At 38.9% G+C, this 21,534-nt stretch overlaps 1 protein-coding gene across 2 annotated transcripts in view; it reads left to right on the forward strand.

Annotated features, from left to right (window-relative positions):
• The first annotated feature begins 1,652 nt into the window (after positions 1 to 1,652).
• MND1 (meiotic nuclear divisions 1) overlaps positions 1,653 to 21,534 on the forward strand; it is an 87,142-nt gene continuing 67,260 nt past the window's right edge. Inside the window, exons 1-4 of one of the 2 annotated variants that reach the window (XM_036853347.1) lie at positions 1,653 to 1,735; positions 8,329 to 8,394; positions 11,742 to 11,799; positions 15,404 to 15,552. In XM_036853347.1, the coding sequence (XP_036709242.1) occupies positions 1,733 to 1,735; positions 8,329 to 8,394; positions 11,742 to 11,799; positions 15,404 to 15,552 (276 nt within the window). In that variant the 5' untranslated portion in view covers positions 1,653 to 1,732. The remainder of the gene's footprint in view (positions 1,736 to 8,328; positions 8,395 to 11,741; positions 11,800 to 15,403; positions 15,553 to 21,534) is intronic. The other variant, XM_036853346.1, reaches the window with a different exon arrangement.

Genomic DNA, 21,534 nt, shown 5'->3' on the forward strand with positions numbered 1-21,534 from the left:
ACTTAACTCATATAATACATACATCTGCCTGCCCCATAATGTTGCAAAACTTGGAGCGTCTCAAGACATCTGAATGGCATATCAGATAATTTCAGAATTCTATTGGTGAAAATAGTAAATGCGAAAGCACTACTTGATGCAAGTAAAGATTTTTCAAAGTAAAATATCCTTTCTTTTTTTCACCTGAAAACCATATCTAGATATCCCTAAGTAAATGACAAGATGGTATTCTTGAAAACCTGGTCCATTTATTTAATACACATTTATTGAGTGTTTATCACGTGTCAGGCACTGCGCTAGGCCTTGGTGATACCAAATGGTTGGCTTAGTCTCTGCTACAGAAATGAGTTTGATATTATAGGGAAGTTGTCCAAGTTAATAATTACAAAATGAATCTGGGATGCTGTGATAAAACGACAGAGACCCTTTCCTCTTGGGGGGGGTGGCATGAGGAAGCAGAGAGAAAAAGACTCCTGGAGGCTACCCCTGAGCTATTGAAAGGATGGGTAAGAGTTACCCAGGTGAAGAAAAACTGTTCTTGACAAGCAGATGAGTATGGCAGTCTGAGAGGAGATAAAGGCAAGGCTTCCCACAAATGCCACTTTTATGGTTTTTGACAACTCCTCATAGCACCAGTAATAACTTAATATTTTTCTTAAATATCACTTTAATTTTTTAAAATTTTTTACTGACATACCTACTTCAGCTGTATCTTAAGCAATACATGAGAAATCTAGGGTATGGTGTGTTAATTATACATTTGCTAGTACTAATATTAAAACACTTACTAAATGGATACCCTTTTACTCTCTTAAAATCATCTCATCAATTGAATTGTATCGAACTGTAGGAAAAACAAAATGGAACTCTTGTTTAATTTAATATACCCCTTACCCTGCAACAGGAGATAATTCGTTTTAGATGCCACTTTTTTTCCTAGTAGAATTACTATACGTTAAAATGGTTCAAAATAACGTACAATAACCTTCAAAGCAACGGAAAAGTCTGAGTTAATTTTCTGGCACCTTGAGGCAAAGGGACCCGAGCTTTTGATCTTAATCCCCATCAAGTAATGAGGCAGCATACTTTCGACCGTTTTGATTTGAAATTCATTCTCTTGTATTAAGAAAACAAAACAAACAAAAAACCTAAAGCAAAGGCAGACATACAAAGGGATTTTTAAAAGCTGGAAAAACAGTGGATATCGGTGGGAGAGAAGATGAGGCGTAAAATTAGAAGAGAGGAGAAAGTCCGCCCCAGACCAGGCAAATCCGCATTGATGGAGGCAGCGTTTCCTTCTCCAGCAGCCAAACTGCCTCTGTTTTTTAAGGCAAACTTAGGCCGCGTTTCCGCTGAGCGAAGAAAGAAGTCAAGGCGAGGGCTCGACTTTCTGAAAAAAAAAAAAAGGAGTCACAGTCAGCACGCAGGACCGAAGAGGCGGAAGCAGCTGGGAGACCCTGTTCGCCAGCATCTTGAATCGACCAGGACGGACCGGCGGGCAACCAGGCCCCGCCCCCAGGACAGGCCTCGCCCCACCCCGGCCGGCCGGCCGCTCCGCGGAGCCGCCAGGGGTCGCTGCGCGCCGTCTGGGCGACAGCCGGTCTCTCTTCCCTGCCTCCCCTTCGCTGCTCCGCCCCCGGGGCGGTGTCGGCGCCAAAATCAAACCCGCCTGGGCCCGCCCCGCCCCTCGCCGCGCTTAGGCCCCGCCGCCGGAAGCCGCGCCGCCCGCGCAATGGTAAGAGCAAGGGGAGCGCTCCTCGGTCCCCCTCCTCCTCCTACAGTGGCCCGGCTGCAGAGCCCCTCGGCTGCGTGCCACGCGGGCCCGGCGTTGGCCCCCGGGCGGGCTGCAGAGGCCGGCTACCCCGCCAGGTCGACGCCCCGGCCGCCCGGCGCTTTCCGGCTCCCGCCGCCTGAGCCCCTAGGCTGAGGCGCCGCGCTGGGATCCCCGTCCTTGTGCCCCCCGCCTCCCTCCCGGGCGGGTCAGGTTAACTACGGGCGTTCGAGAACGTGCCCTGAGTGTCTCACGAACTCAGCAGTCTGTCAGCAAGGCCACGAGTCACTTCAGAAGCGGTGCCCAGGCTCCCCGCTTCCGGCCACCAAGGCGCCGCCCCCGGTGGAGAACAGGGAACGGGTGTCGGCGGGCAGCGCCGGGGGGTTCCCGGGGCCCGAGGAGCTTGATTGATCTTTGAAGATTGAGTGGTTTGGGGCGTTGTAGCATTTAGAGCCCATTTCAGTATTGCTCACAATTTCCAAAGTGACCTAACAAATCTTCATTTTATGCCAGTTAGAGGATTTCTGTGAAAATGCGTTGGTTTTTACGAAGGGCAGGGCTGCCCTTTTGTGCTTCCGGAGTCGCTTTATTAGGGAAGCACCGTACCGACTTCGTCTTCCTTGCATTGCCTGATGGGTTAAGTCCTGGTTAGATTCCAAATCGTCTCTTTCTCTTTGTGAATTTAATGTCTTTCTGCTCATCAAATCATTTTCATAAACCTTCAAAGTTTCATCCCCCACCCCCTTCTGTTGGCAGAGAATCAACGTCTAATGAAGTGGATCTAAGATTTTAATATCTTAATTAAGTGGCCGTTATTTTGCCAAGCTGGTGGTGGACGGAGATATATAGGTTGTACGATGTTTATTTGAAGATTCTTGTCCAGATGTAATCAAAACTGATAACGGTTTCTTTGTGGTTAAACTAACAACCCAGCCACCTGGGCATAAAATGGTGTAGGAAGCCAAACAGGCTCACACTTAAATCTGGTACCAGTGTTCCGTGATACCATATTTCTCCTTTATAGAGTTACTGGCCTGATAGAACTGACTACTGAGTACTATGCAGCCCATATGCATTAATTTTTTTGTTTTTGTCTTTTTACCTAATATCTCCCTACACCTACATACCTTCTAATACTAAATGGTTTAATGTGCTATTAACTCTTTTCTGATGTTTACCGCTAGTAATGGAGAAACATGGAACAAGTTAGAATAAAACTTTTTGTAAGAGACATACTTCCTATTTTTCATGTATTATTAAGAACTAAGTTTAGTGTTATGTTGATCAAAGATAACTTTTGTTCTTTTTCCTGATTGTGAATTAATAGCTGTTTGTTTTGATTTTGGTTGCGCTTGCTGGGTAAACAGTTGTTATAAGTCCAAGCATATTTTTGGAATTGGAGAAATGTGGTATGGTCTGCCACTTCTGAGGGCAGCAATTATCATCTACTTTTAATTTTTCAAAATTGTATTAGTGATCAACAGGGCTGACTTTAGGAAATTTTTTTGCGGGAACTTAGTTCCCCAACCAGGGATCGAACCCGTGCCCCCTGCAGTGGAAGCGCAGAGTCCTAACCACTGGACCACTTAGGATTTCTTTAACTCCTAGTTGGAGAAGTTTCCTTCATTGTCCTCAAGTCAAATTTTGAGGCCACTTACTTACTAATTTGAGTGTATCTCTAACTCATACTACGAGGAGATGTTCTTTAATCCTAAGTATTACATGAGCCCTTGTTGATTTTTTGGAGAAATTTCTAAATATGAAGTAATATGGCATCCTTTTACATTAGTTACTTTAATTCTGGCCATGATACTCTCCCACGGTGGTTAGCAATGAAAACTCTTTGTAGTGGTGACGGAGACTGATGAATAAATTAACCTGAAATCAGTGTTAACGGATGATACAGCTCATCCATATTTCTTTTTTTTTTTTTTCATCCATATCTCTTGAGTCACTTTCATAAGCTGTTGAGCTGAGTGATAAGAGCTTTCCTAAAACAGTGTGCCCTCAGGACATTAGATTCTCCTCATTGCCTGCCTCTACGAGGCAGATTCTTGCGGAGTCCAGGGTCTCTCAGGGAGCAGTTTATAATAACAAAATGTTAGGAGCCTTTTCTAAAGCTTTGGCTCTATTTTCCACTGATGCAGCCACAGACTAAATTCCTAAAGGGGTTCTTATTGCCCCACAGTGCCCCTAACTTAACCTTCAGATTCTGGGCTGAGAGAAACAGTGTTTTCAATCCTGGGGCACAATTAAAGCACCTCAAGATTTTTAAAATATGAGGCCAAGGGGCCCCATTTCAGAGATCCTGATTCATTTCTTATGGGATGTGCCTGGGCATCAGCAGTTTTAAAAGCTCCTGAGATGATTCTAATCTCTGTGTATGGCAGTTTGAGACTAACTGGGCTAGAGAAATAGCTGAATGGGCCTTCTAACTGAGTGTGGATATCTTGCTTTATTCAGATACTGCAGAAGCCAGTGTGAAGGGAGGCTAATAACGTAGTACTGAACTCTAGCTCTCTACCCTGGGTTTAGTGAACGTGTCTTCGTAGTGTATGGTTTCTTGGAACTGAGATTCCTCTGGTTTATCTCTCCAAGTAAGGCAATAAATGGTTATCACAGACTTCCTTATTATCAGTTCTCCCTGAAATGTATTTATGGGAGTGCAGAGGGGTGTTGTGGGATTTGGGAGTCTGAACGGCCTCAAATTTTAGATACATGGTCCTGAAATTGAGGGCTGGTCTTTACAACTGCTCTTCTAACCTGGCACTAACCTCTGGGAAGGCAAAGGCAGTTCATGTTCTGAAGAACTCTTTTTGTTTTGTTTTGCTTTGTTTTATTGAATGAAAGAATCTTTAAATGCTATAGTACTTTACAGTTTTCAAGTTTCACACATATGATTTCATATAATCCCATAATAACCCTGTTCTCCCCCCACCCCTATTTTGCCCCTCCCCACATCCTTCTCCCCGCTGGTAACCACTAGTTTGTTCTCTATATCTGTGAGTTTGCTTCTTTTTTGTTTTATTACTAGTTTGTTGTATTTTTTAGATTCCACATATAAGTGATATCATACAGTGTTTGTCTTTCTCTGACTTATTTAACTTAGCCCTCCAAGTCCATGCATGTTGCCGCTTTTTTATGACTGAGTCATAAAAATCTATTGTGTGTGTGTGTGTGTATGTACATATGTATATAAGTACATATGTATCTGTGTATTATACATATACCACATTTTCTTTATCCATTCATCTGTTGATGGACACTTAGGTTGCTACCATATCTTGGCAAATGTAAATAATGCTACTATGAACACTGGGGTGCATGTATCTTTTTGAATTAGTGTTTTTGTTTCTTTGGGATATATACACAAAGGAGTGGAATTGCTGGGTTATATGGTGGTTCTATTTTTAATTTTTTGAGAAAGCTGTGCATTGTTTACCACAGTGGCTGCACCAATTTACATTCCCACCAAAGTGTACGAGGGTTCCCTTTTCTCCACATTGTCACCAATTTGTTATTTGTGGTCTTTTTGATGATGGCCATTCTGACAGGTGTGAGGTGATATCTCACTGTGGTTTTTGTGTTTGTTTGTTTCGTTTCATTTTGTTTGTTTTTGGGGTTTTGTTTTTTTTTTTGGCTGTGTTGGGTCTCTGTTGCTGCACGTGGGCTTTCTCTAGTTGCAGCGAGCAGGGGCTACTCTTCATTGCGGTGCGCGGGCTTCTTATTGTGGTGGCTTCTCTTGTTGCAGAGCATGGGCTCTAGGCATGAGGGCTTCATTAGTCGCGGCTCAAGGGCTCAGTAGTTGTGGCGTGCGGGCTCAGTAGTTGTGGCTCATGGGCTGTAGAGCGCAGGCTCAGTAGTTGTGGCGCACGGGCTTAGTTGCTCCGCAGCATGTGGGATCTTCCCGGACCAGGGCTTGAACCCGTGTCCCCTGCATTGGCAGGCAGATTCTTAACCACTGGGTCACCAGAGAATTCCTCATTGCGGTTTTGATTTGCATGAAAGGAAGGTGTTTTAGATAGAACAACATTTTTAAAAAGGCACAGAAATGGGAACGAGCATGCTGCAAGTGGAGAATTACAAGTAGTTTTTGTATTACAGCTTAAATTGCTCAGTTCTTCATGTTGTAATGGTAAATTTGAGGTGGGGAGTGGTACCTGTGAGAGATAAGTTGGGGTCAGGTGACAGAAGGCCTTGTATGTCATTCTAGGGTGATTGGATACTTCTGGATGGTTGAGAGTTTTAAGCAAGGGAGTTTTAAGCAAGGGAGAGGCATGGGTAGGCATGGCAAAGGAGAGGTTTGCTTTTTGGCAGCGTAGAATGTGGCTGGAGGGTGGGACAAAGCATGGTTAACAGACTGCAGGTATGTAGTAGGGAACAGACAATGAAGGCCTGAACTAAGGTAGAGGTAGTAGGGATGGAGCAGACAGGATCGATTTGAGAAACAGTTAAGCTCTGAAATTGGCAGAACTTTGTGATTGGTTGGATGTGGAGTAAGAGAGATGAAAGAACCTAGGGTGACTGCCAGGCCTCTGGCTCGGGGAACAAGGTAGAATCTAACTGAAGTCAAGATCCAGAACAGCAGGTTTGGGGAGTAGATGTGGGAGAGGAGGGGTCAGTTTAGACCTCCTGAGTTTGACGTCTATTCAGCAGACAGGTAAGTACGTGAGATTGGAGCTCAGGCGCCCACTTAATCCAATGATATAAAGATTTGAGTTCTCAGCATAGGTGTTTGTTAAAACCATGAAAGCAGGTGAGATCAAAGAAAAGGTGTGAGGAGAGAGGGGATCAGTAGAGAAAGAACCCTGGGGAACTGCAGTATTTAAAATTGTGGACAGAGGGAAAAGAGAAAAAGTTAAACTTTGAGGCTACTTATTTTACCTGTGCACCTCATCAAGGAACATTGGATAATTTGCTGTGAAAAGGGGTTAATGGGTTTCTAGACCACGTACTCTGGAATGCATTCAGAACGGCAATTCCAAATTCCTTTCCCTGTCTAGTGTAGGCTCTCGTTTCTGATGGAGTTTATGGTTGGATAGGTTTATTATTGTTGGTTTATTTATGTCTGCTTTTTACGTGGTATAAAGTATTTTAAAATTCTTACTAAACAATTTCTGTTCCTCTATAATCCCATGCAATTTTTAAGAAAGATGCAGATTACTTCAGAAACATTAGTGTGGAAGCCTCCATGAGAGTACTAGAGATTATGGTTCTCGTTCTCTTTTGTTATTTTCTGTGAATATTTGCATTGAGGAAGTTTGGCGTTTTGAAAATTCAGGCTTTAGCTTTAGGTATATACCCTATATAAAATATATGGTAAAATTTATTATTAAAATACATTTCAGTTACATCTTTTTTAAAATATTTATTTATTTAATTTTATTGTTTATTTTCTTTATTTTTTTGGCTGCGTTGGGTCTTAGTTGCGGCACGCGAGATCTTTTTCATTGCGGTGCATGGGCTCTTCATTGTGGCCTGCGGGTTTTCTCTTTCTAGTTGTGGCGCGCAGGCTCCAGAACACGTGGGCTCTGTAGTTTGCGGCACGCAGTCTCTCTCATTGAGGCACGCGAGCTCAGTAGTTGTGGTGCGCGGGCTTAGTTGCCCCGCGGCGTGTGGGATCTTAGTTCCCTGACCAGGGATCGAACCTGCATCCCTGGCATTGGAAGGCAGATTCTTTACCACTGGACCACCGGGTATGTCCCTCAGTTCCATCTTAATTATCTTAATTTCAAGTTAGCTAAAGGGTAGTGACAGGATAATAATAACCTGAAGTAGGCTTTCATTTTCTACTTGGACATGGTTTTCCTTCCTCCAGCCTGCCCTCCACAATGCTACCTAACTCTTATCGTGTCACTCCCTGCTTTAGAAATTGCTCAGTAGCTCCTCGTGGCCTGAAGTAAAGTCTGCTCTCTTTGGCTGGACAGTCAGCCTTCCATAATCTGGCCCCAGACAACCATTCTCATCTCATCTGCCACTCCACTTGTATAATAATCGTCCCTGAGTGTTTGTCTTTCTGGAGCATTCCATGTACTTCTGTAACACTGTGCCTGTGTGTGATCTGTCCAGGACACCGTTCTCACCATTTCTCAACTTGCCAAAATCCTGTTCATCTCTAGGCTTCCTAGCTAACCCTCCTCCCTTTCCAGGGTGGAATTAATTTATTCTTTCCTGGGTAGCAATTTGTACATGTACCTGTTCGTTAATTATAAGTAGTTATGTCTATTTATTTTCCCTGAGAGATTAAGTCTTTTGAAGGTAAATACAGTGACTTATTGGATCATTTGATAAATATTGAACTTCTACAAAATGCCAGGCACTGTCTCAGTCACAGTTCTTATTATTATACTGGCAGCACCTACCACAAGGCTTGTCATAAAGTAGTAGCGTTGTTAAAATCCGTCTTGAGGCCTCGCTCTGAGAGTTACTAAACCTCTTGGTCTCAGATGAGACCATGCATTATTTCTGATAATGTTTTGAACCAAGTTGTCTTAAAAAGCATTGTTTTTGTTTTTGTTTTTAATTGCACTGTTTACTTTTTAACTTTTGTGCTTTAGTCGAAGAAAAAAGGACTAAGTGCAGAGGAAAAGAGAGCCCGCATGATGGAAATATTTTTTGAGACGGTAAGTCGTTTTCCTTAAGATTTTTAGTATTTTGTGTAATTTTCTCCTTAAGTTTATGTCATCCAGTGTTAACTGTACCTTTTTTTATTAGAAATCAATAGTGAACAATTTCCTAAAGAATGAATAAAATTCTACAAACACTTGTGGTTCCTGTGAGCTGTGGAGCATGAAAGAATCCTATCCCAGGATTTGTAGAGTCTCTTCTATCCAGACTGCCCTACACTCTGGCACCATAATTAACTTTCTGAAGCATATATTCGACTGTGTCCCCTTTTACCTGAAAATAGTAATGATAATAGCTCACATCTACTGAGTGCTTCCTAGGTGCCATTCACTATTCTAAGCACTTGGTGTAGTTATCTGATTTTATCCTTTTTAACCCTCTGAGATCCTCATTCTACAGATCTGGACATCTGAGACACAGCCTAAGATACCAGCCCTGGATCTCAAAACAAGAAGTGATAGTACTAGGATAAAAACCCAGGGGGGATCATCTGATTATAGAGATAGTGCTAAATATAGCTTCTTTACATTTATAAGCCTGCATATGGTATAACACGTATGTGATGGTACATAGCCTCCTTAATTTATTCCAGTTATACGTGCCTGCCACTAACAGGAAATATGTTTGAAGTTTCTGCTCCTAAGTGGCAGAACCAGGATTCAAACCCAGTCACCTGGCTCTAGAGCCTGTTTTCTTCACACGTTGCTGTACAATGGCTTTTCTTGCTTCCAGATTAAAATCCAAACTTTTGACCTACAAAAATATTAATTTCTTACGTCTTACCTCTTGACAGGACCTTCAAAGTCTGGTTTGGCCCCAACCTACTGGCTATTTTCATTATTTACAAATATCAATATGAAGAAAGTGGGGAAAACGGCAAAATAGAATGTAAAATTAATAAGTAATGATAATACTTGACATTTTCATTTTGATAATGCAGATTCTCAGTGAAACAAGTGAAATATTGTGGGCACTTTTTTTTTTAACTGTTTGCCCTTTAAGCGAAATCTTACTAGTATTACTTACATACAATGACTTACTAAAAGTCATTGGCAATTCAGAACAGAGTATCATATTAATAATGATGATATGATTAGGACGATAAATTGATAAAGTTTGTAGGTAAAGATTATGACTATTTATTCTGCTGAGTTGAAATATTTTTCCTATGGTCTTAGAGCAAGAAAAGTAGATTTAATTCCTAGCAGGCAGTGGAAAGCTGGGGAGAGTGGTGAGGGAAATTAATTTGTTCTTTATGATATTGTTGGCTGTTTTTGATTAAAATTTTTTCAACTCTGCTCTCAATGACATTAAGACACTAATGACTAGGTACCATGACTATAATGAGTATTAGAGGTTAAAGAAGTTCAATAGTCAATGAGTTTTTAGGTAAAGGTAGGAATTAATTGTATTAATTGATTGATTTCAGTTCATATATTCCTCTACATATTAATTCATATGAATACATACATAGATTTATTTGAAGTTACTAATTCTTTGCCTGTTACACTTAGGAAGAACATGGCCACAGTACAGCTCAAAGATAGAGAACTTGTACCTGAAGTCTGTTTTACCTAATAGCTTTGTGACGTTAAGCAAGTTACTTGACCTAAGTCTCAGTTTCTTCATCTCTTAAAAAGGCTAATAATAATTGTACCTAGTTCACAAAGTTGGTATGAGGATTGAATGAAATAATCTGTGTAAAACATTATAATGCTCAGGTCATAAGTGCTTAATTAAAAGTTATCTAACTTTATAACTGTGTGTCTTCCATGGTATCTTTACACATAATTTTTTGTTTTTGAGAGCTAGAACCATTGTGTTCATCTCTCCTTTATTATCTCTTTAATGTAGGGGAGAACCAATATTTACTTGAGACCCTTTTCTCTGTCCACTTAAATGACCACTTTGGTCCTGAGGCTAGTTCTTTGCAAGCCCATTTATTTACATAGCAACCCCACTGGGGCAGCCAGTATGTCTGGGGCTTTTCCTTGATAACCACATCTAGGCAGATGTCTCAATGAGTTCATGTTCTTTTTCCCAAGGTATTTGCGAATAGGTTTGATTAATTGGGTTTTTTTTAACGCATTAGAGGCCTGAAGTTAGTAATTTACTGCATGTTCTCTGAGACCCTACAGAATTCTCTTTTAACAGTTTATTCCCAGATGTGCAAAAATTTATTTCACACTCTAGAACCAATGACTTAGTATTTTCCTTAATTTACTAAATCTTAAGTGTACTGAGATGAAGTTACTTTTTTCAACATTTTATTATTAAAGATGAAAGAATTTCACTATGAATACCTATATGCCCAGCTTAGATTCTGCCGTTAACATTTTATACTCTACTTGCTTTATCATATATATATATATTCATCTATCCATTCCTTTATCCATCTATCAATTCATCTTTTTTGCAGGGGGTTGTATATCTGGGCTACTGGTCTTTTGTCTGGTATGTTTTGTGAATACTGTCTTCCAGTCAGTCTTTTCAGTTTCTTAACAGTGTGCTTGGATGAGCAGAAGTTTTAAATTTTTATGATGTCTAATTTCCATCCTATTGAAGTTACCTTTTCAAGTTTATATTGGAAGAAATAGATCCCAGCTTTCCGTAACAATAATCACAATAATTCTGTTCTAATTGCTGAATACTTCAGTCTTTTCAAATATTTCACTCTTATTATCCAAGTTCTTTTTACCGGTTCAGCCAAAGCTTATTGCAAGAAGAAAGGAGTATTCTGCATAGATTTTTTTTCCAACCATAAGATTAAATATTCTCTGTGTATATCTTCCCATAATGTTTTGCTTTGCATGTGGTGGACATGCAGCATGTATAGGTGAATGACTGATAGGCAGCCATAAATTGTATGTTTTTCTTACTTAGGTGTGGCTCTTCCATGAAACCTTAAATGTAAATAAATCTTGATAGCTGTCTGTTTTGCTTTTAGTTAGAACTGCTAATCTGTGATATATGGTATATGCTAAGCAAAGCACTATTTGTGTTTTCTTCAAATCAGTGTCAGAGAAGCTGATTATCTCATGTTAACAAATGATTCATCATAACTAGATTTTATACTTCATTGGGAAGATGTTCTTTGCATTCTGCCCTCCAGTTACTTTAAAGAATTGTATGTTCATGCAAAATCTGTCCATTTTAGGTTCTGTTTAAGGTATTGAACAAGATAATTACAGTTTCTTCTAGCTCTAAAATTCTCGATTCTATTGCACTATTCACTTCCAGTCATAGTTTTTTAGTATAATATTTTATAAACATAATTATGGTAAATATAAATATATAGTAGAAAATAAATGCATGTTTTTCATCTTTCAACTCTTTTAAACAGAAAGATGTATTTCAATTAAAAGACATGGAGAAGATTGCTCCCAAAGAAAAAGGCATTAGTAAGTATCAAAAATGTGCCAGAATGTTTTGGTAAATACCCGTCATCTTTCCTGCAACAGTCTTTCACTTCATGGAAACGTAAATTTCTAGAGATGAAGAATGTTTATAAAAGTCCCTATATAGGACTTCCCTGGTGGCGCAGTGGTTAAGAATCCGCCTGCCAATGCAGGGGACACAGGTTCAATCCCTGGTCCGGGAAGATCCCACATGCCACAGAGCAACTAAGCCTGTGTGCCACAACTACTGAGCCTGCACTCTAGAGCCCGTGAGCCACAACTGCTGAGCCCGTGTGCCACAGCTACTGAACCCCACGCACCTAGACCCCGTGCTCCACAACAAGAGAAGCCACCGCAATGAGAAGCCTGTGCATGGCAACAGAGAGTAGCCCCCGCTCACCACAACTAGAGAAAGCCCACGTGCAACAACAAAGACCCAACACAGCTAAAAATAAAATAAATAAATTAAAAAAAAAAAAAAAGTCCCTGTATAATGTTTCTGGGCCATGACCATGATTCTTGTGTTTGAAGTATCTGCTCTAGTGAAACTAAAGTGAAATATGCACGCATGACTGTGTGCATGCACACATACGTATACATACACACAATTATACACATGTATTTATTTATGGGTATAATTTACTTCAAAAGAAGTAAAAACTTCATGTATGTTCTGGTATTTGTTAAATGTGATTTACATAGTGTATTAGTTTTCTACAGCTGCTGTAACAAATTACCATAAACTTAATTTCTACTTCACACAGTAGAAATTTATTTTCTCATAGTTCTGGAGGCCAGAAGTCTAAAATCAAGGTGTTGGCAGGGTTGGTTCCTTCTGGAAGCTCTGAGGGAAAATCCATTTTATGCTTCTCTCCTAGCTTCTGGTGGCTGCCCACAGTGCTTGGCTTATAGACACATCATTCTAATCTCTGCCTCTGCCTTCACATGGCCTTCCCCATTTTTTTTTTCTCCTCTTCTGTGTCTTATAAGGGCACGTGTTATTGGATTTGGGACCCACCCTAAATCCAGGATGATTTTATCATGAGGTCCTTAATTACCTCTCTATAGAACCTTTTCCAAAGGAAGGTCACATTCACAGGTTCTGGGGGTTATCTTTTGAGGGGTCACTACATATGATACATATTTTTTTAAACCTTACTTTCTGATTATATAAGCTATACATGTTATTTTAACAGATTTGGAAATTATAAAGAATATAATAAAAATAAAAGTTGTTCATAATCCCTCTATTCTGAGATCACCACTGTTAACATTTTGGTGTATTTTGATATCTTATTCTTAGGTTCTGTTTATCTGTGTTTGTATGTATCTGTCCATTTCTCTGAGAGGGAACCATGCTGCATGTACAGTTTTGTGTTCGTGTATTTTTCCATATACCATCATATCATCTACACTTTCCTATGTCATTTGCTTTAAAAAAAATGACTTACAACATCTGCATCTCCTAATGTTTCATTCTGTGGCCACCCACTGTGCCATAATTTGTTTAGCCCATTAGCTATTGTTGACCATCTAGGTTGTTACCAAATTTTGCTGCTAAAATTAATGTGTAATTAACATGCCATCCATAAATTTTTTCTAAGACTTATTTTTTAGAGTATTTTTAGGTTCACAGCAAAATTGAGAGGAAGGCACAGTATTTCTCCTGTACTTCCTGCCCCCACACATGCATAACTTCCCCTATTATCAACATCATTTACCATCGTACATTCGTTACAGTTGACAAACCTGCATGGACACATCATAATCACACTAAGTCCATAATTTACATTAGTATTCACTCTTAGTGTTGTACATTCTATGGGTTTGGACAAAAAGTATAATGACATGGATCCATCATTATGGTGTCATTATGGTATCATACAGCATATTTTCACTGCCCTAAAAATCCTCTGTGCTCCTCCACCTATTCACCGCTTCCTCTCCCCCTGCTGTAAACTTTTTTCCACATCTCATATTACTTCATTAGGAAATGTCCCCAGAAATAGAATAGAAAAAGAGACTTGTCTAGTTTTAGGCTTTTTATGTGTGTTCTCAAATTGCCTTCAGGAAAGGCTATTATACCCAAGTTTGTTTCTCAGAACTATTTTCATTTTTAGAATTCTTTGACATTTCATTTCAGTTTGTACTTCTTTATAAATGAGGTTGAATGTTTTGCATTTGTTGTAGACTTTATTTTTTTATTTATTAAATCTTTAACTAATAGATTTTATTAAATTGGGGGATCTGCTCTAGGAAAAATTAAAATGGTTTAAAATACGGATAATTTCTTGGTATAGTTTTACTTAATAGAAAGTAAGAATTGTTTATAATTTCAAACATTTGTGAAATATGACTTTGTATTTTTACATGCTATTTTAAAAACTCTTTTCTGATATTTAATCTTACCCCTAACCATAACATCCAATATATTTATTTATTTATTGTTTAATTTTACCTAGTAGTTTTGTTTTAGTTTCCTTAGCAAGAAAGGTAATACATGTTCATTGTTGGAAAAAAATACGAAAAATAAGCAAAAAGAAGGAAATAAGAATTGCCTCTTAACCTTAATTCAAGATAACTACTGTCACATAAGTGCATACTGTCTTTTAACTTACTTTTCTATATATTACATTTTGGATGTATATATATCCAGGCCATTAAATATTTTATAATGTAAATTTAATGAATGCATTGTATATCATTACAAAAAAAATACTTTTGAGTCCCATTATTGTACTGATTTCCAGGGTTTTGCTATTGAAAACAGTGCTTTGACAAGCATCCTTATACATATCCATCATTATTTTCTTTAGCTGAATTTATAAAAGTGAAATTTCTGTATAAGAGATATGCATAAACCTAAGGTTTTAGGTACATATTGATACATTTTTCCACCCATGTTGAGAGTACCCATTTCCCTGAACCCTTTATTACAATTTTTAGTGTTTTAAATTTGGTAGTCAAGAAATTGTATCTCATGCTTTATTTTGCATTTCTTCAATTATTAGTGGGTTTGAACATTTTTCTTGTTTATTGACGATATTATTACAAATATCGTACATTTTAAAAAATATTTATTTATTTTATTTATTTTTTTGGCTGTGTCGGGTCTTAGTTGCAGCATGTGGGCTCTTCGTTGTGGTGCGTGGGCTTCTCTCTAGTGTGGCGTGCAGGTTTTCTCTCTCTAGTTGTGGTGCGTGGGCTTCAGGGCGCGTGTGCTCTAGTTTGCGGCACGCAGGCTCTCTAGTTGAGGCGCGCGAACTCAGTAGTTGTGGCACGGGCTTAGTTGCCCCCGGCATGTGGGATCTTAGTTCCCCAACCAGGGATTGAACCCGCATCGCCCCTGCATTGGAAGGCGGATTCTTTACCACTGGACCACCAGGGAAGTCCCTGACCATACATATTTTATAGATGCCCATTGATGTATTTTATTTTTCTGTTGGAGTATTTGTCTTCTTTTGTTATTATTTTTAAAAGCTCCTTATTTATTAACTTACTGACTCAATCTGTAATATTTATGGCAAGTGTTTCCCCAGTTATTGGCCTTTTAATTTGATTTATGATGTGTCTTAATATGAAGTCTTTAAAAAATTATCTCTCCTAGCTGCTATGTCAGTAAAAGAAGTCCTTCAAAGCTTGGTTGATGATGGTATGGTTGACTGTGAGAGAATTGGAACATCTAATTATTATTGGGCTTTTCCAAGTAAAGCTCTTCACGCCAGGAAACGTAAGCTGGAGGTTCTGGAATCTCAGGTACGCCACCACAATTTAAAATAATAGATTTGCTTTGTAAGAAAGAAATTTGTTTTACTTAATCCTCTTTCATTTAGTGGCTTCTGTTAAATTTTTAACATGCATTGTGGTACCATGACAATAACCCCATAACCAAGGTGGCTACTAAGTGACTAATGGGCAGGATACACTGGACAAAGGGATGACTCACGTCCCATGTGGTATGAAGCAGGAAGGTGCAACGTTTCATCATGCTGCTCAGAATGGCATGCAATTTAAAACTTATGAATTGTTTATTTCTGGAATTTTCCATCTAATATTCTCAGACTGTGATTGACCACAGGTAACTGAAACCATGGAATCTGAAACCACAGATGAGGGGACTACTATATAGGCAAGGAATGAAACTTTAGGGAAAGGGGCTGTGGACTTGTTTTGGGGTGAAGGGAGAAAGAATCCCGATTTTTCTGGAAGATAACAAGAACAGGAAAAGTTAATCAACAATAGTAAAGTAAATTAATTTCTCTCTGTTTAGAGGTTATATGAGATTGTGTTTCTTCACAGGAAAATCCTCCTGAAACACTACTTTTTAAAATGATGCTCCTGGGTTTAAGAAGGTTCAACTTTATGGGGAGTCTTCTTTCAGTCAGTGTTCTTAATTACAAGCAACACAAACTAACTCTGGCTGACGTTAGCAGAAAAGAAATTTATTGAAAGATATAAGATAGACTTGCAGAATCATGGGGAAGGGTGGACACACAGTTCTAAAAGTAGGCAGGAACTGAGGGAAGGTACACAGCCAGAACACACCATGAAGCCTTTCTGATGAGGATACTGGTGCCTCAAACACTGCACCGAACTCTGTTGACATTGCTGACCTCAGAAGATAACTCCACTGGCACTCCTGGCTGAAGAACCAGATGTTGCTGCCACCAAAATAAAACAAACAAAAAACCACCAAGAAACTTCTGTACCAGCTCACAATTCTGGAGGTACATGAGACTAGCCAAGCCTTGGCCATGTGCCCACCACACTCTAGTTATCAGGGGAACTGGGGAAGTAAATAATTGGGGTTTCTAGTTTCTGTGGTGGGAGGTAGCTGCCTCCTTTTGGTGCCTGCAATTCGCCAAAATAGGAAGGGGGTTTGGATGCTCCCATGATAGATACATACCCACAAAATAAATCAAGAGAAAAAACTGAAAAAGAACACAGGATTTGAAGTCAAAATAACAACAACAGATTTATTGGATACTTACTTTCCTCTGTGTGCCAGATACTGTTCTAGGCATTTCGAATCCATTAGTGAGCAAAGAATGGAAGCAGGAAACCAGGTAGTTAAGTTCTTGGAATCATCCAGCTATGAAGTAATGGTGGTTTGAACCAAGGTCATAGCAGCCCACCTACACCCCCTCAGCCCTAGGCAACCACTAATTTACTTTCTGTCTCTAGATTTCCTTGTTCTGGACATTTCATATGAATGGAATCACATAATATGTGTCTTTCTTGACTTGCTTCTTTCATTTAGCATAATGTTTTCATGGTTCATCCATGCTGTAATATGTATCCATATTTCATTCCTTTTTACGGCCAAATAATATTCCATTATTTGGATATACCACATTTTGTTTGTCTCCTCATCAATTGATGGCCATTTATGTTATTTCCACCTTTTGACTGTTATGAATAATGCTGCTATAAAATTTCATGTACAAGTTTTTATGTGGACATATGTTTTTATTTCTCTTGGGAATTTCTGGGTCATATGATAACATTATATTTCATTGATTGAAGAACTTCCAGACTGTTTTCTAAAGTGGCTGCACCATTTTGCATTCCTACCAGTAGTGTATGAGGGTTCCAGTTTCATCACATCCTCACCAAAACTTGTTGTTACCTGACTTTTTGATTCCAACCATCCTAGTGGGTTTGAAGTGGTATCTCATTATGGTTATGACTTTCATTTCCCTTATGACTAATCATGAGCATCTTTTCATATGTTTACTGGCCATTTGTATATCTTCCTTAGAGAAATGCCCATTCAGATCCTTTGCCCATGTCTCATCTCTTAAACATGATGCTGCATTTTTAAAATTATTATTAGAGTATCATTGATTTATAATGTTGTGTTAGTTTCAGGTGTACAGCAAAGTGATTCAGTTATATGTGTGTTTGTGTGTGTGTGTGTGTGTGTATTCTTTTTCAGATTCTTTTCCATTACAGTTTATTATAAGATATTGAATATAGTTCCCTGTGCTATACAGTAGGAGCTTGTTGCATATCTATGATGATGCATTTTTTTTTCCTTGCTAGGAAACAACATGCATATTCATCACTCAGGATTTTTTTTTAAACTTAGTTATGCAATTAAAAGCTTTATACAGGGTAATTTATTTTTAGGCCTTGTTACATTTTCCTGTCTTCATGAGTTTTTGTTCTTGCTTTTATCCCCTTTGAGAATTCTCTTGTCTTCCCTTTCTCCCTAGCCAGTTCTAAACATCTCCCCTCAGAAACCTTCTCAAGCTCCCATAGCTTACTGTGTTCTTGCCCTTCTATAAACTCCTGCAATATTTTTAGTTTTACCATAAATAAAATGTATGACTTTGGCAAATACTGCTGGTTGCCTGTCTAATAAACATTGCCCCCTTCTTCATTACTAACAAAACATTTACTATGCTGAGGGAGCAGTGTGTCTTGCTAAAAAATGTTTATCTTCCCAGATTCCCTTGCATCTAAGAATGGCAGTGGGAAACACTTTTGATGAATGAGATGTAAGTGGAAGACTAGCTTGAGGTTTCTGAGAAAATGTTCACTTTCCTGATAAGGCAAAACCCCTTCTTCTTTTCTGTGATATGGACATGAGATCATATTGTGACACTAAGGTAACAAGTGTTAGGATGAAGACGTTCCCTAAGAATGGCCGGGCCTGGATTAAAAGGGCTTGGGTCTCTGGTGGCATTTTGACACACTGCACTAGCCTTGGACTGCCTTACCTCTGGACTTCATATTGCATAAGAAAATTAAGCCCCCATTTAATGTAGTTTTAGTCAAATACTCTCTTTGTATTCTAAAAGTATATATCCAAAATGGATAAATTTGCTTTGAAGACTTTTTTTATATAAATGTGACTTAGATCTTATATTAGTTATCTATTGCTGGAACAGAACTGCATACCCCAAAACTTCATGGCTTAAAGAAACAAACATTTGTATCTCACAGTTTCTGTGGATCAGGTTTAGTGAGGCTCAAAGTCTCACATGAGGCTGTAGTTTAGTTAGGCTCAGAGTCTCACATGAGGCTGTAGTCAAACTGTTGGCCAGGGCTGCATTCTCATCAGAAGGCTCATCTGGGAGAAGATTTACTTCTGAACTCAATCTTAACGGTTATTGGATTTAGTTCCCTACAGGCTATGGGGCTGAGGTCTTCAGTTCCTGGAAGGTTATTGGACTGATGGCCTTAATTCCTTGATAGCTTTTAGCCAGCTGCCTCCCTCATTCCTTATATCATGGGCTTCTCCATAGGACAGCTCACAATGTGGCAGCTGCCTTTCCTCAGAGGAAATGTGTGTGGAGAGTCCAAGACAGAAGCCACAGGGTTTTTTGTATCTTAATCTTGGAAATGACATCCTATCACCTCTGCCTCATTCCATTCCCTAGCAACAAATCATTAAATTTAGTTCACATTCAAGGAAAGATTATACATGGGCATAAATACCAAGAGGCAAGGATCATTGGGACCATCTTAGAGGATACGTATCACAGATTTTTCATTCTTTTTACTTCCCAAATGTATAAATCTTATCTTTTTGATTATTTTTTGAAAAATAGCTTTATTGAGGAATAATTGACATACCAAAATTGCTCATATTTAAAGTTTATATACTGATAAGTTTTGACATATATATACATCCATGGAACAATCACCACCATCAAGATAAGGAACATACCCATCACCCCTAAAATTTTCTTCATTCCCCTTTTTAATCTTTGTCTCCTGCCCACTGCCCTCCCCCACCCCCCAACACACACACACACACACACACACACACACTGCTTCCCTTGCCCCCATCCCCAGGCAACCACTGATTTGCCTTCTGCCATTATACATTAGTTTATATTTCCTAGAATTTTATATTAAGGGAATCATGCAGTATATACTCTATTTCCTGGCTTCTTATACTTAGCATAACTAAGATGTATCCATGTTGCTGTATATGTTACTCATGCATTTTTATTGCTGAGTGGTATTTCGTTGTATAGATATACAACAGTTGTTTACCTGTTGATGGACATTTGGGGGTTTTGTTTGTTTTAGTTTGGAGTTATTATAAATAAAGCTTCTATGAATATTCGTATATGTCTTTGTATGAACATATGTTTTCATTTATATTGTGTAAATACCTAGGGACGGAATGACTGGATCATATGGTAGGTGTGTATATAACTTTTTAAGAGATTGCCAAGACTGTTTTCCAAAGTGCCTGTGCCATTTTAGATTCCTACCAACAGTGTATGAGAGTTCTGGTCTCTCCACATCCTCATTAATACTTGGTATGATACCCATTCTAATAAGTATGTAGTGATATCTTGTGGTTTTAGTTTCCATTTCCCCAGTGACTAACAATGTTGAGTATTTTGCATGTGTTCGTTTGTCATCCATATATCTTCATTGATGAAGTGTCTCTATACAGATCTTTTGCCTTTTTTAAAATCTATATGTTTTTATTATTACGTTTAGATAGTTCTTTGCACGTTCTGGGTACAAATCCTTTATCAGATAAATGCTTTCCAAATGTTTTCTCCCAGTCAGTGATTCGTTTTTTCATTTTCTTAACTGTGTTTAGGAGAGTTGAAGTTTTAAGTTTTAGGGAAGTCCAGTTTATTAACTTGTTTCTTTATGGTTGGTGTTTCTGGTATTGTTTCTTACCTTCTTCCAGACAGTTATTCATGCCTGAAACTAGCCATAACAGGTGCTGATTAAGCATTTCTTTTTTGACTTAAACCAGAGATAATCTGGCCAAATGTATGCATTTCATTTCTTCGCCTCTGGATTTAACATAATCTCTATTTAGCAAGTGAAGGAGTTTGGCATAAAAAGTAAGCAAGAGATTCTTGCTAGGGTAGTGAATCTATTTTTAATAAGTGAACTTAATATCACTGTTTATTTATTCTGAATGAGGGATAAGATGTTCTAATTAGTTACTGTCAATATACTCCTTTCCCTACTGGTCTAAGAGTTGGCTTCCAGTGTGCTTTGTGACATACTCCTATCCTCACAGCCCCATTTATAAGCTGGAGGTCAAAGCTTAATCTCACACACTTGCTCAGAAGTCACAGTTCAAGTCATAGGCAGTAGGTCCTATACCTTCTGTTCTCAGCGCTGCAGAGTGAGATTTTGATATGTCATTCATAAAAGATTTATATCATTTGGCATTTGCTATAAATATTAAAAAACACACACACACACAAAAACTCAGTACCGAGAAGCAGGAAGAACTACAGTCCTGCAGCCTGTGGAACACAAACCACATTCACAGAAAGATAGACAAGATGAAAAGGCAGAGGGCTATGTACCACATGAAGGAACGAGATAAAACCCCAGAAAAACAACTAAATGAAGTGGAGATAGGCAACCTTCCAGAAAAAGAATTCAGAACAACGATAGTGAAGATAATCCAGGACCTCGGAAAAAGAATGGAGGCAGAGATCGAGAAGATGCAAGAAATGTTTAACAAAGACCTAGAAGAATTAAAGAACAAACAAACAGAGATGACCAATACAATAACTGAAATGAAAACTACACTAGAAAGAATCAATAGCAGAATAACTGAGGCAGAAGAACAGATAAGTGACCTGGAAGACAGAATGGTGGAATTCACTGCTGCGGAACAGAATAAAAAAAAGAATGAAAAGAAATGAAGACAGCCTAAGAGACCTCTGGGACAACATTAAACGCAACAACATTCGCATCATAGGGGTCCCAGAAGGAGAAGAGAGAGAGAAAGGA

Source organism: Balaenoptera musculus, chromosome 5, assembly GCF_009873245.2.
Source record: "Balaenoptera musculus isolate JJ_BM4_2016_0621 chromosome 5, mBalMus1.pri.v3, whole genome shotgun sequence".
NCBI classification, from domain to species: domain Eukaryota; kingdom Metazoa; phylum Chordata; class Mammalia; order Artiodactyla; family Balaenopteridae; genus Balaenoptera; species Balaenoptera musculus.